Consider the following 13526-nt stretch of genomic DNA (forward strand, 5'->3'; position numbering starts at 1 on the left):
TCTCCTACCTGTTGTTTTCTAAAATTGATCAAAAAATGAAATAAGATATACAATCCACCAGCACATGGGGCTAAAAGAGAGTTCATCTTCATAGCATATGTTCTAAGGAAAACGTAATAAAAAAAGACATGTGAATGAATGAAATGCAACTACTAACTATATTTAAGATGTATGATAGATAGATAGATAGATACATAGATGGATAGATAGATAGATACAACTTAATCGAAATAAAAACTAACAAACAGCTTTACTGACCACGTAATGACGTAATTACGTCATGACGCACACGAATAACTGAATGTTTTTTTTTTTACAACCGGCGATTTACAGCGAACCGTTCGAAAGAACCGATTCGCGTAAACGAGTCAGACTTCTCATATCAATGCAAGCAACATGACTCGAGCAAACCCTCAAAGGGCGTGGCTTGTTTTAACGACAACGACGTCCACCAATCAGCGTCGAGACAAGAACCTTCTGTGCGGACCACAAACCAATCAGCTGAGAGCAAGGCGGGGCTTCGCCGCGCTCCCCTTCTGTGCGGAGAATCAGAGCGCTCGCTCACTAGAAGGAAGTGCGGCTGTATTTATTTTGATGCACGTGAGCCTTCATCTCTTCGGGTAAAATAACGCAATCCCCGACATCAGCACAGAGGGCTTTCACCCGGTTGTATGCATCTCCCCGGTAACGGTACATCTGTAGCGGCAGAGGCTGTTTTGACCGGAGCAGCGTGGGTTAAGGTGGGCCTTGCCCGGATATCTGTCTGACAAGCGAACCAAAACCGATCCGGTACCCGCCTCGAGATAACAACCAGCACACTCAGTCCTCCAGAGAGCACACTTGGAGCCCGTTTCGACCATCACACACACTAGCCAGATGGGTAAGTAAAGAGAAACATGACGATTTGCAGCAATCCTCATAATCAGTAAGTAATATTTAATAACGTGCAAATGATAAATGCACACTAGTGAGTGTGTGAGTGGCTCAGGCAGTAACTAATGGTTTTGAGGCACAACCAGAGCGTGTACTGGTTTAGAGAGCCCATCCTTCAGAGAGAGAGAGAGGCTGTGATGTAACGTTGCCATGGATTATTAACAAATGCACAACATGCTCATCAGCCTGCATCCTTCATTTTTGGGCTAATTATATTCATCTGGCTTGGTGAGATGATCACCAGTGACTGAAGGAGATGAGTATTTAGATTTGCAGTGCATCTTGAAAAATGAAGTTTGGAATTAATAACACGTCTGGTGTTTCTGAGACATCCCCAGTGCATCCCGGTCTTGTGTGATTGACAGCCTGTGATGTAATACTTGACACAAATGTGTGAACTAGATACCTGGAGAACAGTGCATGTGTGGTGAACTGATTCAAATGAATATGAACAATCTGGATCATGAAGCAGTAAGATGGTGAGTCGGCAGAAAAGGAGGTCACATATGAGCAGACATAAGCTGAATATTTCTGACGGAGGGATGGGCTGCGGTGTGTGTTTGGGGCAGTGATTTTCAACCTTTTTTTTTGTCTTATTTGCTCCAGCTGTAGTAACGTTATTCAACAGAAATAACATCCAACATCCAAAATAAAAGTTTTTGTTTACATAATATATGTTTGTGTGTAATGTGTATATTTATTATGTCTATATAAATACACACACATACATGTAAAAATATGTTATGTTTATATATTTTAATGTATTTTTCTGTTATATAATTAATATAACACGTAAATGTATGTAAATATTTTCAAAATATATCCTGTATGTGTGTGTATTTATATAGACATAATAAATATACACAGCACACACACATAAATTATGTAAACAAAAAACTTTATTTTGTGATTGCGATTAATCATTTGACAGCACTAGATATTATTAACTGATGTTATCATTTATATTATTATTAATATCATATGTATTCTGCTACGTTTGTCATCCATGCAAGATTTAGAGCTTAAACACAGAATTTTATTTTCATTTGTTAAGGACATAGTTCAACCAAAAATTCACCCTCATGCCATTACAGATCTGTATGGCTGTAATGTTCCTTTGACTTCCATTTTATGAACAAAACGCTGACAGATTTTTCAAAATATCTCATTTGATATGAAACCGACATTGCAACTGACTTTACTACCGTATTATGACGTTTTACCGAGTAAAACAGCTAAAAAAGTTTTTATTTTCAGTACAGATTACGAAGTAAAACTATTAAAAAAAAATGCATGAATGAATAATTCACAATATGATAAAGAAAATAAATAGGATCTGATTTCATGCAGACTTGAAAATAGAGCTGAAAAAAGTGAGATTAATCAGTTTAAAAATAGTTTTTGTTTGTTTTAAGAGTCGGCATGAAGTGTAAATTCACCCTGTTCACCTATATTCTGAATGCATGTTTTTAATGTTATAGTGAATTATTAATCTGTGCATATGTTCTTTTTTCCCCCAACCTTTTTTGATAATTCTTATCTGAATATCCTGAGTTACGACAGTCTTCTTTCTGGTGACTTCTGATGCCCTCCCCTCTCTTACCATCGACTGTAAGATTGCATTCAGCTTTTAAAGGAATAGTTCACTCAAAAATTAACATTGTGCCATTTTGCTCACGCCCATGACATGTTGTTTCAAACCTGTATACATTTCTTTCCTCTGTTAAAACAACAAAGAACATATTTTAAAGAATATTGATAACTGAACAGTTGCTGGTATCCATTGATTTTCTTAGTATTTTTTTCACATACTATAGAAGTCAATGGGTACCAGCAACTGTTCAGTTACCAACATTAAACAACAACATGAGGGTGAGTAAATGATGGCAAAATTATTAATTTTGTCTGAACTATCCCTGTATTTTAATTTAAGTGTGTGCATTTTGAAAATATTGCGCAACAAAACTAAGGTAATTAATTTTGTTTTCACGCTACAGTTTTGTCCAAGTTTGGTTTAATTGCAACATATTAATTTACACCAAAAGCATGTTTGTCTGGATTCTGTTACCCCTAACTGCAGTTTTTTATTATATATTAACATATTAAAAAAATTAAGTAATTTTAGCTGTTTTTACCTTTTTTGGTATCCAAACGAATGCAAAGAAGACACAACCATCTTGTGAAGAAAATTGCACCAAATATTTATTTATTTATTTATTTATGTATTGCAGATAACACTTTTTTGTTAGATTTTATTTTTAATGGAACTTGGAGCTGGTTTAATTAATATTTTTGTATACTATAGTAGTTATGCTTTATGCAGGAGTTTGATGTAGTGAATTTGCAGGTGAAAGTTTGTGCTTTTATTTCTTTTTTCTAGATGATAGATAGATTTTTTGATTGATGATAGATTTGACTCGTTGTCTCTGTTGGCCTTTATCTCGACGTGATTTGTTGGAGTCTGTTAATGGAACGAAGGCTTCACTGGCTTTAACCATCCCCAGAGTGACAAGTATATTCGAGAATCACCATTCACACTTTAATTGGCTTCTTTCTGCCCTTAACATGTTAGCTGAGCTCTTCTACCTATTAAAAGAGCTTCCAATCATGACAGATGTTTCTGTGAATCAAACAGTAGAGCATGGCGCCTGCAACACCAAGGTCATGGCTCAAGTTCCCAGATAATGCATGAAAACTTTGGATTAAATCTTCAGCAAAATTTGTGTATTATGATGACTTCTGGGACCAAACTTTTTTATTAGTTATTCTAATTCTAATATTGTTATGTATAGGCATCATATTAACCCTGTAAAGCATAAACTAACTCTGAAAAAAATCACATAAAAAATAACAAAACGGAACAGATAATTAAAATATTAGACAATACACTGAAAAAAGTTTGCATATGTTTTTTAATTGAGTATCATATTTGATACATAAGGGTTTTATGGCTCATATATATAGTATGATATAAGAAAATATGGAGCTCATACTTGAGGAAAAAACTCAAGTATATATATATATATATATATATATATATATATATATATATATATATATATATATATGCACAAACTGAGCAAAAATATGGAATAAGGTGCAATTTTTTATATTAATATTGCCAAAATTAAGAAGAAATTATGATAGCTTGTTGAGTAAATCAAATGCATGTTAATATCATGTTTCACTCTATATTTCCCAATAAATGTTTTATGAATGAATGAATGAATGAATGATGCTATATTTCCCAATAAATGTTTTATTAATGTTATTTAATAAAAAATTTATTAAGGGGATATTTAAATGCTTAGTTTTATAATCAAAGCTCTAGTTAAGCTCTAAAGCTCTGTTATTTTTTGTTTTTGTTTTAGAAAATTGCTATTAGTTGCCTCCGTAAATGGTAATGTTGAAATATTACTTACAATATAAAAGTTATTCTTAAATTTACTTTATGAAAATCAATAAAGATTTCACAGGAAGAGACACATAAACCACAAGCTAAAAGTGGACCTTTTTGAACGGTGATGCTAAAAGGCCTTTTATTTGCGAAAAAATAAAAGGCCTTTTAGCAAAAAAATAAAACTATAAACTATCAGTCAGATGACAGAAGTAGATGTAGCATGCAGTAGATTGTCTACTGCAGTTTTTTCAGCAAAGTTTTGATCAAACTGATAATTTAGAGGCAAATATGATGCAGTAGGCTTTATAGGGTTAATATGTTGATTGATTTGGGCTCCTTGAGAACCCTGTGCCTTATAAAAATAGGTGATTTGTTGTTTAATGGTTTTGTGCAATCGTAAACTATTGAAGAGATAAAGCTGTCCGTTATTTCTCGTCCATCAGCGGATAACCTGAGCGAAGCCCTGAAGACGCTGAAGCTCTCGTCGGCAGACAGTGTCGAGGGCTGCTTGGACTGCCTGCTCAAAGCTTTGGCCCAAAATAGTAAGTCTGCATGTCTTTTATATAGCTGTTCATTTTCCCCGTTCCTTACAGCATCAGCCGAAATCAAGAATGATTGAAAAGGGCAGGAGCCTTTACTTAAGGACAGCTTAGGCCTCTTATGTTTTATATTCAGATTATTCAAGGATGCAGGATTGAACTAAATCCATTTTGATGATAAAAACCTTGCAGCTATTTTTTATTCCTGCTGTGTCACATTGGCAAGAAAAAAGTAGCCAACTGAAAACTTGATTAAAAAATAAAGTAAATGGAACGCGTCAGTTAAAATGCAATTAAAAGATCAAGCTTATTGTTTCACTAATGACACTTTCAGGATGCTGCAGTATTCAGCCCAGCATATTCTTGCCAAAAAAATGCTAATTTAGACCAGACAAGACTGTCTGATTAAGTTTTATGAGTCCTTTAGTGGTGAGATTACACATCATTTTAGGAAAAAATAAATAATTATATATAGAAAAGAAGTGTGTAAACTTTGTGATTGGTATTTCTGTCTGTCCAAAAGTTATAAACATCACTACATAAACAACGCAGAAAACAAATTAGAATATATTGTTCTGCTTGTGGATGTCTAGTTTGTTTAAATGCCTGTAAGTAGGGATGTAACGACTCACTAAACTCACTGTTCGATTCGATTCACGATGTTTTGTTATAAAATGAGATTTGAGACAAATTTAATTAAATGTGTCCTTTTATTATTGCTTCGACAAAATGCTGCACATTTCTTTGTGAAATTGAAATATAACACTATAATAATATACTAATAAAGCACTTGCATATTATTGCTCATTTGTTGTTTTTGATTGCTTCTGTTGTCCTCGTTTGGATAAAAGCGTCTGCTAAATGACCACATTTTTATATAATGTAAATGTAAATTTTAAAACAAGCCCCAAATCAAATAAATAAGTAACACAAATAAAATAAATCTCTTCATATAAACAAAATAAGGCTTTGTCTGTGCTCTTTCCATTTAAAATTAGAGGCAACCACTGCATTTTAATCATGATCCAAACAAAGATGCTGCATACATGCAACATGAGCAGTTTTTAATCTAAATTAGATTAAATTTGAAGCAAAAACTGAAAGGTTTGGCTTCAGTTTTGTGAAACTATACATAAAAAATATCTGGATGAAACAGAAACAGCAGACGAGCTGAACGAGACGCAGATTCACTCTCTGCCAGCAGGTGGAGCTTAAAGCGTTTCCTTGGTTACCGCCGTAAACAAAGCACTTATGAACACTGCAGCAGGTGGAGCTAAAAGCGTTTCCTTGGTTACCGCTGTAAACAAAGCACTTATGAACGCTGCAGCAGGTGGAGCTTAAAGCGTTTCCTTGGTTACCTCTGTAAACAAAGCACTTATGAACACTCCAGCAGGTGGAGCTAAAAGTGTTTCCTTGGTTACCGCCGTAAACAAAGCACTTATGAACACTGCAGCAGGTGGAGCTAAAAGCGTTTCCTTGGTTACCGCCGTAAACAAAGCACTTACGAACACCGCAGCAGGTGGAGCTTAAAGCGTTTCCTCGGTTACCGCCGTAAACAAAGCACTTACGAACACCGCAGCAGGTGGAGCTTAAACCGTTTCCTCGGTTACCGCCGTAAACAAAGCACTTATGAACACCGCAGCAGGTGGAGCTTAAAGCGTTTCCTCGGTTACCGCTGTAAACAAAGCACTTATGAACACTGCAGCAGGTGGAGCTTAAACCGTTTCCTCGGTTACCGCTGTAAACAAAGCACTTATGAACACTGTAGCAGGTGGAGCTTAAAGCATTTCCTCGGTTACCGCTGTAAACAAAGCAGCGCTGCACTTATGAACTTTAATATGCATTATGAGGCAAGATGAAAAGAAAAAAAATACCATCTAAACTTTTTCTAAAGACAGTAAGTTAATATTCATATAAACTCTTACACCTAAATGAATCGCGATTTGCTTAACATATCCACCGATTTGAATCATCACATATTTTAATACATTTTCAACCGGCTCGCAGTTAATCGTTACATCCCTACCTGTGAGTTCAATCCTTAGTTCTGCCTTTTGTCTTAACCTTGTAAATCAGTGTTATTTTAGTATTATTATATACTGTCATAGCATTCATTAACATAAGTTTTTGTATTTTTTATGTGCTTTTGTCTTTTTTATTAGTTTTTAAATATTTTTATTTAATTCTATTCTATTTAATTTCAGTTTTATTAATTTAAATACTTCAGTTAATTGCCAAGGCAACGTTTTTAATTTTCTTTTAAGTTTTTAATATATAATGTTTATATTTTATTTCATTTCAGCTATATTTTAGTTAACAAAAACATTTGTTTTTAGTCTTAGTTAAAAATAACAAAACTATTGTAAATATGACTTTGTTACCAGGCGCAAAAGAACCTGTTCCTAGTTTTGTTCTGCTTTTAAATGTATTAGTTTCAGCAGCTAGTTACTGCTCTTAATATGTGGTTGTGTAAAACCTCCCCACAAACCAACATCAGTGTTAACATCAGTTTTACTGGTTGAGAGACTTAACAGGTTTTCTTGTGTAGATACATTAATACCAAAGATTAGTGTCTAAAATTAAAATCTATCCCACCAATTTTTTCTAGTAATCATGAATGACTTTAAAGGACATGTACATCGTGGAAGTTCATTGTTCAAAAAGTGAACCCTGTGTAAGTCCTAAATGGACCATTTTCACATTTCTGGTGCTCTCAGAAGAGGAAGTCATCATACAAGGATACATTTCTATAGTGTTAAATGGAAGACTACTGCAAATGTGATTTTTTTTTTTTTTTTTTTTTTTTTTTTTTTTTTTTTTTTTTTTTGTGTGTGTTTCCATTTGCTCTGATAGTGAAATCTCCAATAGATTTTGATTATGGCTATCAGAAGAGCGAAAGATGTCCAATTTACCATCTCAACCTCAGACATTGTGTTAGAAACACAGTGTTAACTAGATTTCTGTAATTTATTGCCAAGGTACTGTAGCACTGTAGCAACTGTTAGAAAATTATAAATTTACTAGATTTATGATGTTATAACTGGTAAAATAACCATCTATGAAACAGGTTCAATATAAACCTGTCAGACCAAAACCACCATAATCTAGACTAGATGTCATGTGTTTTATTTCAGTGATGCTTCCCGGGTCACTACTTGTGGACTGAATCTGAAACCTTTGTGTTTGCAGGTCAGATCCTTTCTGATAATCATATAATTTACTGATGCTCCTCGCTCTGTTTTTAGATGTTGAGACCAGTGGAAAGATCCAGGAGATGGGTGTTCTTGCCATGATGCCCGCTCTTCTGTCTGCGCAGAACTCATGTACACCAAAAGCAGCCAACATCATTGCAGAGGTGGCCAAAAATGGTAAGTGCTCCTGCATCGCCACTTGTTGGTTCCTACATCATTTCGGACTTACTGAAAACTAGAGGTGTGGATGCAGCTTCATGCAGAAGTCTACTATGGCCTATTCTGACAAGGAGATCGTCATATTTACAACACAATACAGTCCAAATCATTGTCAGCATCATTGTTTGCAGATTGGGTCCCTGTCTTCCCCCAGGGTTTGTATGTGAGTATCCTTGTCAGTGGGCAAATATGTTCATCGTTATTATTATTATTATCATTATTAATATTATTATTGGGAAGAGGAGGGGGGAGGGGGGAGGGGCGGAGCAAGGAAAGAGAAAATACTCAGCCTATATATAAATGAGTCCTTTTTGCTGTGTTTTTTGTACTTAGCTTGTTTTACATTGTGTGTGTGTGTGTGTGTTTTTTATGTTAGTCTGTATGTGTATTTTGTATACTTTTTGTATGTATAAAAGAAAAGGGAAAAAAAGTCAACGATGGCATTGTAGAAATGTGCTAAAAGCAGTTAGACATAATTTATTTATAAAGTGTCATAGTAGGAGGTGTTATGAATAAAAAAATTTGAAGGATTAAATTGGTCATGTGGTCTCAACATTGCTCACCCATGAGGCGACCCACTCAGGGTCATTATAGTAAAATAAAACCATAAAAAAAACATGGCTTGAAATAACATACAGTAACAATGAAATGTAAAATAAAACTAAAACTTATTTTGAGCTAGTTGACAAAGCAACATTTCTCATTTTTATTTTGTTTAACTTGACTTGAATAACTAAAACTAAAACTGAAATAAAAAACTAAATGGACGTATTTAGATGAAAACAAAAGGAAAACAAAACAAAAAATTAAACATAAAAATGACTAAAACTAAATAAAGAAAAGTGAATGAGAAAATGGAAGAAAAACAAACAAACAAATTTAAAATAGTAATAAAACTACAGGGCTATACAACTGGCAGCCCGAGGAAAGCGTACACGCAGGTTGCACGTACGCCTTAAATTATTTTTGCACTTATGAGTTTGTCCACAAGGTGGCAATACTGATCTGGGCCATTCTTACACAGCCGAAAAATGATTATCGGTAGGGCTGGGTGATATGTCTGGTTTTATCGATTAATTCAAATTTAATGTTTTGCCACGATTTTATTTTTTATAAAGCGAGAAATCGCGATTTTGAATAGAAATATTTCCAAACATTAGAATTAGACACTGACAATATGCCGGTGATAACAGTAAAGAGAAAAGAACAATTCAATCGCATGTCAGCGCACGTGGTTAACCGCTCGCGTGACGCACTCATATCGCTAAGTGCCATTCACACAGAATGTGCTTCTGTGTTGACAAAGATGTGATGTCGGCAGTGGAATAGGAAAAATATGCAAGAAGATGGGAGTGAACTTTTGACCTGAGCGGTGTGTTTTTAGAGTGCCGTTTCAGGCATGAGATGCTGCAAGAGACGCTGCGCAACAGTCAAGCACATCCATGTTTATATAGAAAAACTATGGAAAAACAGCGCAAGCGAATAAAAAAAACCTGTAAAGAACCACTACTCTATGTCTTATATTTCATGTTTGCATCATGGTGACAGGCTGAAAGAATTTTCTGTAACTGGAGGGTTAATAAAGAAAAAGTCATGTTGTAGTTACATTTTTAAGTTGACTACTTAAAAATCTTAAAAAATTGAGAATTGGTCAAACGTTCTGAAAAAAATCTAGATTTTTTTTTTTTTTTAATTTTTTTTGCCAAATCGCCCAGCCCTAGTTATCAGTCATAACTTCTGGCGAGAAATAGCGCAGACACTGAACTAAGATGATTATCAAATGGAGTATAGTTTGAAAGTCTGCACGTTCAGCTGTACGCATACACTGAGCCGATTCAGACAGCGTGCCAGAAACATGTCAACATTTTTCAGAGCCTATTAAATGTTAAAAATAATGGCTTTCAATTATAATGTAATGTTTAATGGCTATAATTAATGGATAAAACTGAGGGGAAATGCATGTAATCGAGAAATTAGTAGCATTATTTGTATTAATGATACTGGTCTTCATTAATAGGCTTGGTAAAAGAAAAAATACAATAAATTTAAAATATACCCTGTTTGTTGTTTCTACATTAATTTGGAGTTTCAATGTGAAATTATGAAAATAGAAATATATTAGTATGTGATTAATTACACAAAATGTGCAGTTAATTAGTTGACAGACAGCACTAATGTTAACCTTTTATAGATGTTGGTGTTCGTAGTATTATTTAATTTTACTGCAGAATATGCATTTCAATTTAATGCCCATGTTATGCCATTTATTAAGGCTACTGATATAACTGAAATCTACATGTTGTGTGTTCCTGGCTTTTTTTAAACTTTTTTTCCCCCTCAAAAGTACTGTTGAGTTCTTCAGAGATATATTTTTGTAATGAAAAAAGAAAAAGAAAAAAACCCCTGAGTGAATCTTTAAGAATGATTTAGGTAATAAAAATAACCGGCATTGTAATAATCAGTGTCTTCATTTTTGTGATTTCAAAGCCTTAATATACTGCCTTCATTTCACTAGCCTTAGTACAGCTCTATATTATCATTCCTAATAGAAACCCGTTTTAAAATAATAAAATAAACCTGTTTTGCCACTCAGGTCTGTTTGTTTGTCTCTGCTATTCTCTGCTTCTTCTCCCCCAGTTTCCCTGATGCTGCAGTCAAGTCTGTGGCTGTTCATGCATGTCTTTATTGCTATTAAGCTATAAGATCAGCATAGCAGAACCAGTCGATCTCAAAACAGACAAACAGAATAAAATTGAGTTGACTCATAAACACACCGCACTACACGGGATGCAGTTCAGAGAAAGGCAGTACTATATGAGAAAATGAATATTTATAACTGCAGTAAGCACTTTTAATTTACTTTTTTAAATAAAATGTAATTTTTCTGCATCTAACAATTGTTTTGAAAGTACATGTAAATTATTGCTTTAATTTATTAATTAAATGGCTAAAAAAATTAAATAATAATATGTGAATGTTTGCTGTACAGAAAAGGAATTTTAAGTATAAATGCGTTATTAATATTAATATTATATATTAATATTAATTGCATGTAGGGTTTCTCATTAAAAACATGCATTACTTTCTTTGCATGATTAAAATATAAACGTGATACTTTTTATTAGCGGTTTTATTACACTGCCTGTAAAATATTTTAAATATGTTAAGATATTAAAGGGATAATTCACCCAAAAATGAAAATGAAAATTCAGTCATCATTTCCTCACCCTCGTGTCTTTTTAAACCTATAAGACTTTCGTTCATATTCAAAACACAAATGAAGACGTTTCTAATATTCTGTCCACCCATTCAAAGTCTAGGTAATTAACATTTTCAGGCTTCAAAAAGTACATGAAGACATCATAAAAATTATCTATTTGAATATGGATGGTTTGGTTTAAATCTTAATATTCAGAAGAAATAATTTAATTTGATATGAGGATTTGATTTGTTTTTTATGTGATTTGTTTTGTGATGTAATTAAATTAGTTTAGTTTAATCAAATATAAGTTTTTGTTTGCATAACATACGTGTGTACTGTGTATATTTATTATGTATATATAAATACACACACATGCATATATTTAAGAAAAATGTTATGTTCATATATTAAATGCATTTATATATAATATAAATTATGAGTATAAATATATACATGTAAATATTTTCAAAACATACTGTATGTGTGTATTTATATATACTTAATAAATTTACACACGCACATATTATGTAAATAAAAACTTTTAATTGGGATGCGATTTAAATCTCTTAACTGTAACCCCCCCTCCCTTTTGAATATAGACATGAAAGTGTACTATTTAAACTTAAATTGTTATAATTCATAAACGCTTTTGAATACAGACCTAAGGTCTGTGTTTAAAGAAGACAATCAGCAGATTATTGCAGAAATGAAATAAAAAAAATGAAAGCATAAGAAGTTATAGAAGTTTAAATTTACTGTAAGAAAATGTACTGTACTATTTTTTTTTATTTTATAAATCCAAATTTGATATGAACTTAAACCCATGTGTCTAAATGAGTTATATTCCAAATTTGAAGTTGATATTAAAAAAATTTGAGGTTCCTATGCAATTTTGTTTAGGTGTTATACCACAAACAGCCACCGGGTGACATCCACACACCATTGATTTTTTTTTACGCATTTTTCTGTCACAAATGTATAAATTTCTCTCTCAGTATTTCTTCTGTCACAAAATTTGAAATCTTGAGACTCAGACCTTTCCGACTATATGTATTTTGTCAAGATTATAAAAAGTTTCGATTCTGAAAGACCATAGTACATTTTGTAATATGACACCCCGCAATAAGGGGGAAGAGCCCTCTAAAATATATTAAAGTACCATTTCTATGGTAATGCAATGTCTGATTTCAAAATGTTTTTTATAGGATTCATTTTGAGGTTTTAACCTTTTGATATATAATTGATATATAATTTATGATGATTACTAAAAACATGTGATGGGGAAAAGCAAACGAAAATTATTTTTTTGTAACAACAGGTCAGAACTCCTGTTATGAAGTATATGTTTTGAGGTGCACTCTTGTCATAAATTAATCTATTACTGTTCCTCATAATGTTTAACAACAAACAGTGGCAAAATATCTATTTAGGAGTCTTAGACATTTCCAACGATGTAGCTATAGTTTGCCATGATTAGATTAGGATTTAATCATAATATATTGAAGTAAACTTAGGCGTCCCGCTAGCGGGGCTGTGATTATTCCGTTGGACAGCACTATATGTGATCAAATATAGTAAATGTGTGTTTGAGATTCAATTCTTAATATTTATATAATATCATATTTATAATATTTCACATGTATTTTGCTTTTATAAGTGTACCATTTGCCAGTTTTGACTTTTTTGGCAACATTATTCTACGTGGATGTCTTTCTTTTCAAAATCCAATCACAGATGTGATGTTAAGGGGGTCATATGATGTGATTTCAGTTTTTCCTTTCTCTTTGGAGTGTTGCAAGCTCTTGGTGCATAAAGTAGATCTGTAAAGTTGCAAAGACTAAAGTCTCAAATCCAAAGAGATATTCTTTATAAAAGTTAAGAGTCAACCACTCCTACCTAAAACTCCTAACACACGTTCTAACACACTCCCACGTCTACGTCACTATGTGGGAAGATTTGCATAACGGCACCCAAATGTTCACGCAAAGAAAGACGGTGCACCTTTTATTCTCTCTGTCGCCGCCGCTGCCATGTTGTGGAGA

The 13526-nt window shown here is 33.3% G+C and overlaps 1 protein-coding gene across 2 annotated transcripts in view; it reads left to right on the plus strand.

Annotated features, from left to right (window-relative positions):
- The first annotated feature begins 499 nt into the window (after window positions 1–499).
- Window positions 500–13526, plus strand: part of LOC109083310 (rap1 GTPase-GDP dissociation stimulator 1-like) — a 51369-nt gene continuing 38342 nt past the window's right edge. The window contains exons 1-3 of one of the 2 annotated variants that reach the window (XM_042728678.1): window positions 500–880; window positions 4777–4875; window positions 8118–8240. In XM_042728678.1, the coding sequence (XP_042584612.1) occupies window positions 877–880; window positions 4777–4875; window positions 8118–8240 (226 nt within the window). In that variant the 5' untranslated portion in view covers window positions 500–876. The remainder of the gene's footprint in view (window positions 881–4776; window positions 4876–8117; window positions 8241–13526) is intronic. The other variant, XM_042728679.1, reaches the window with a different exon arrangement.

The sequence above is a fragment of the Cyprinus carpio genome, chromosome B7, assembly GCF_018340385.1.
Source record: "Cyprinus carpio isolate SPL01 chromosome B7, ASM1834038v1, whole genome shotgun sequence".
Classification (NCBI taxonomy): Eukaryota; Metazoa; Chordata; class Actinopteri; order Cypriniformes; family Cyprinidae; genus Cyprinus; species Cyprinus carpio.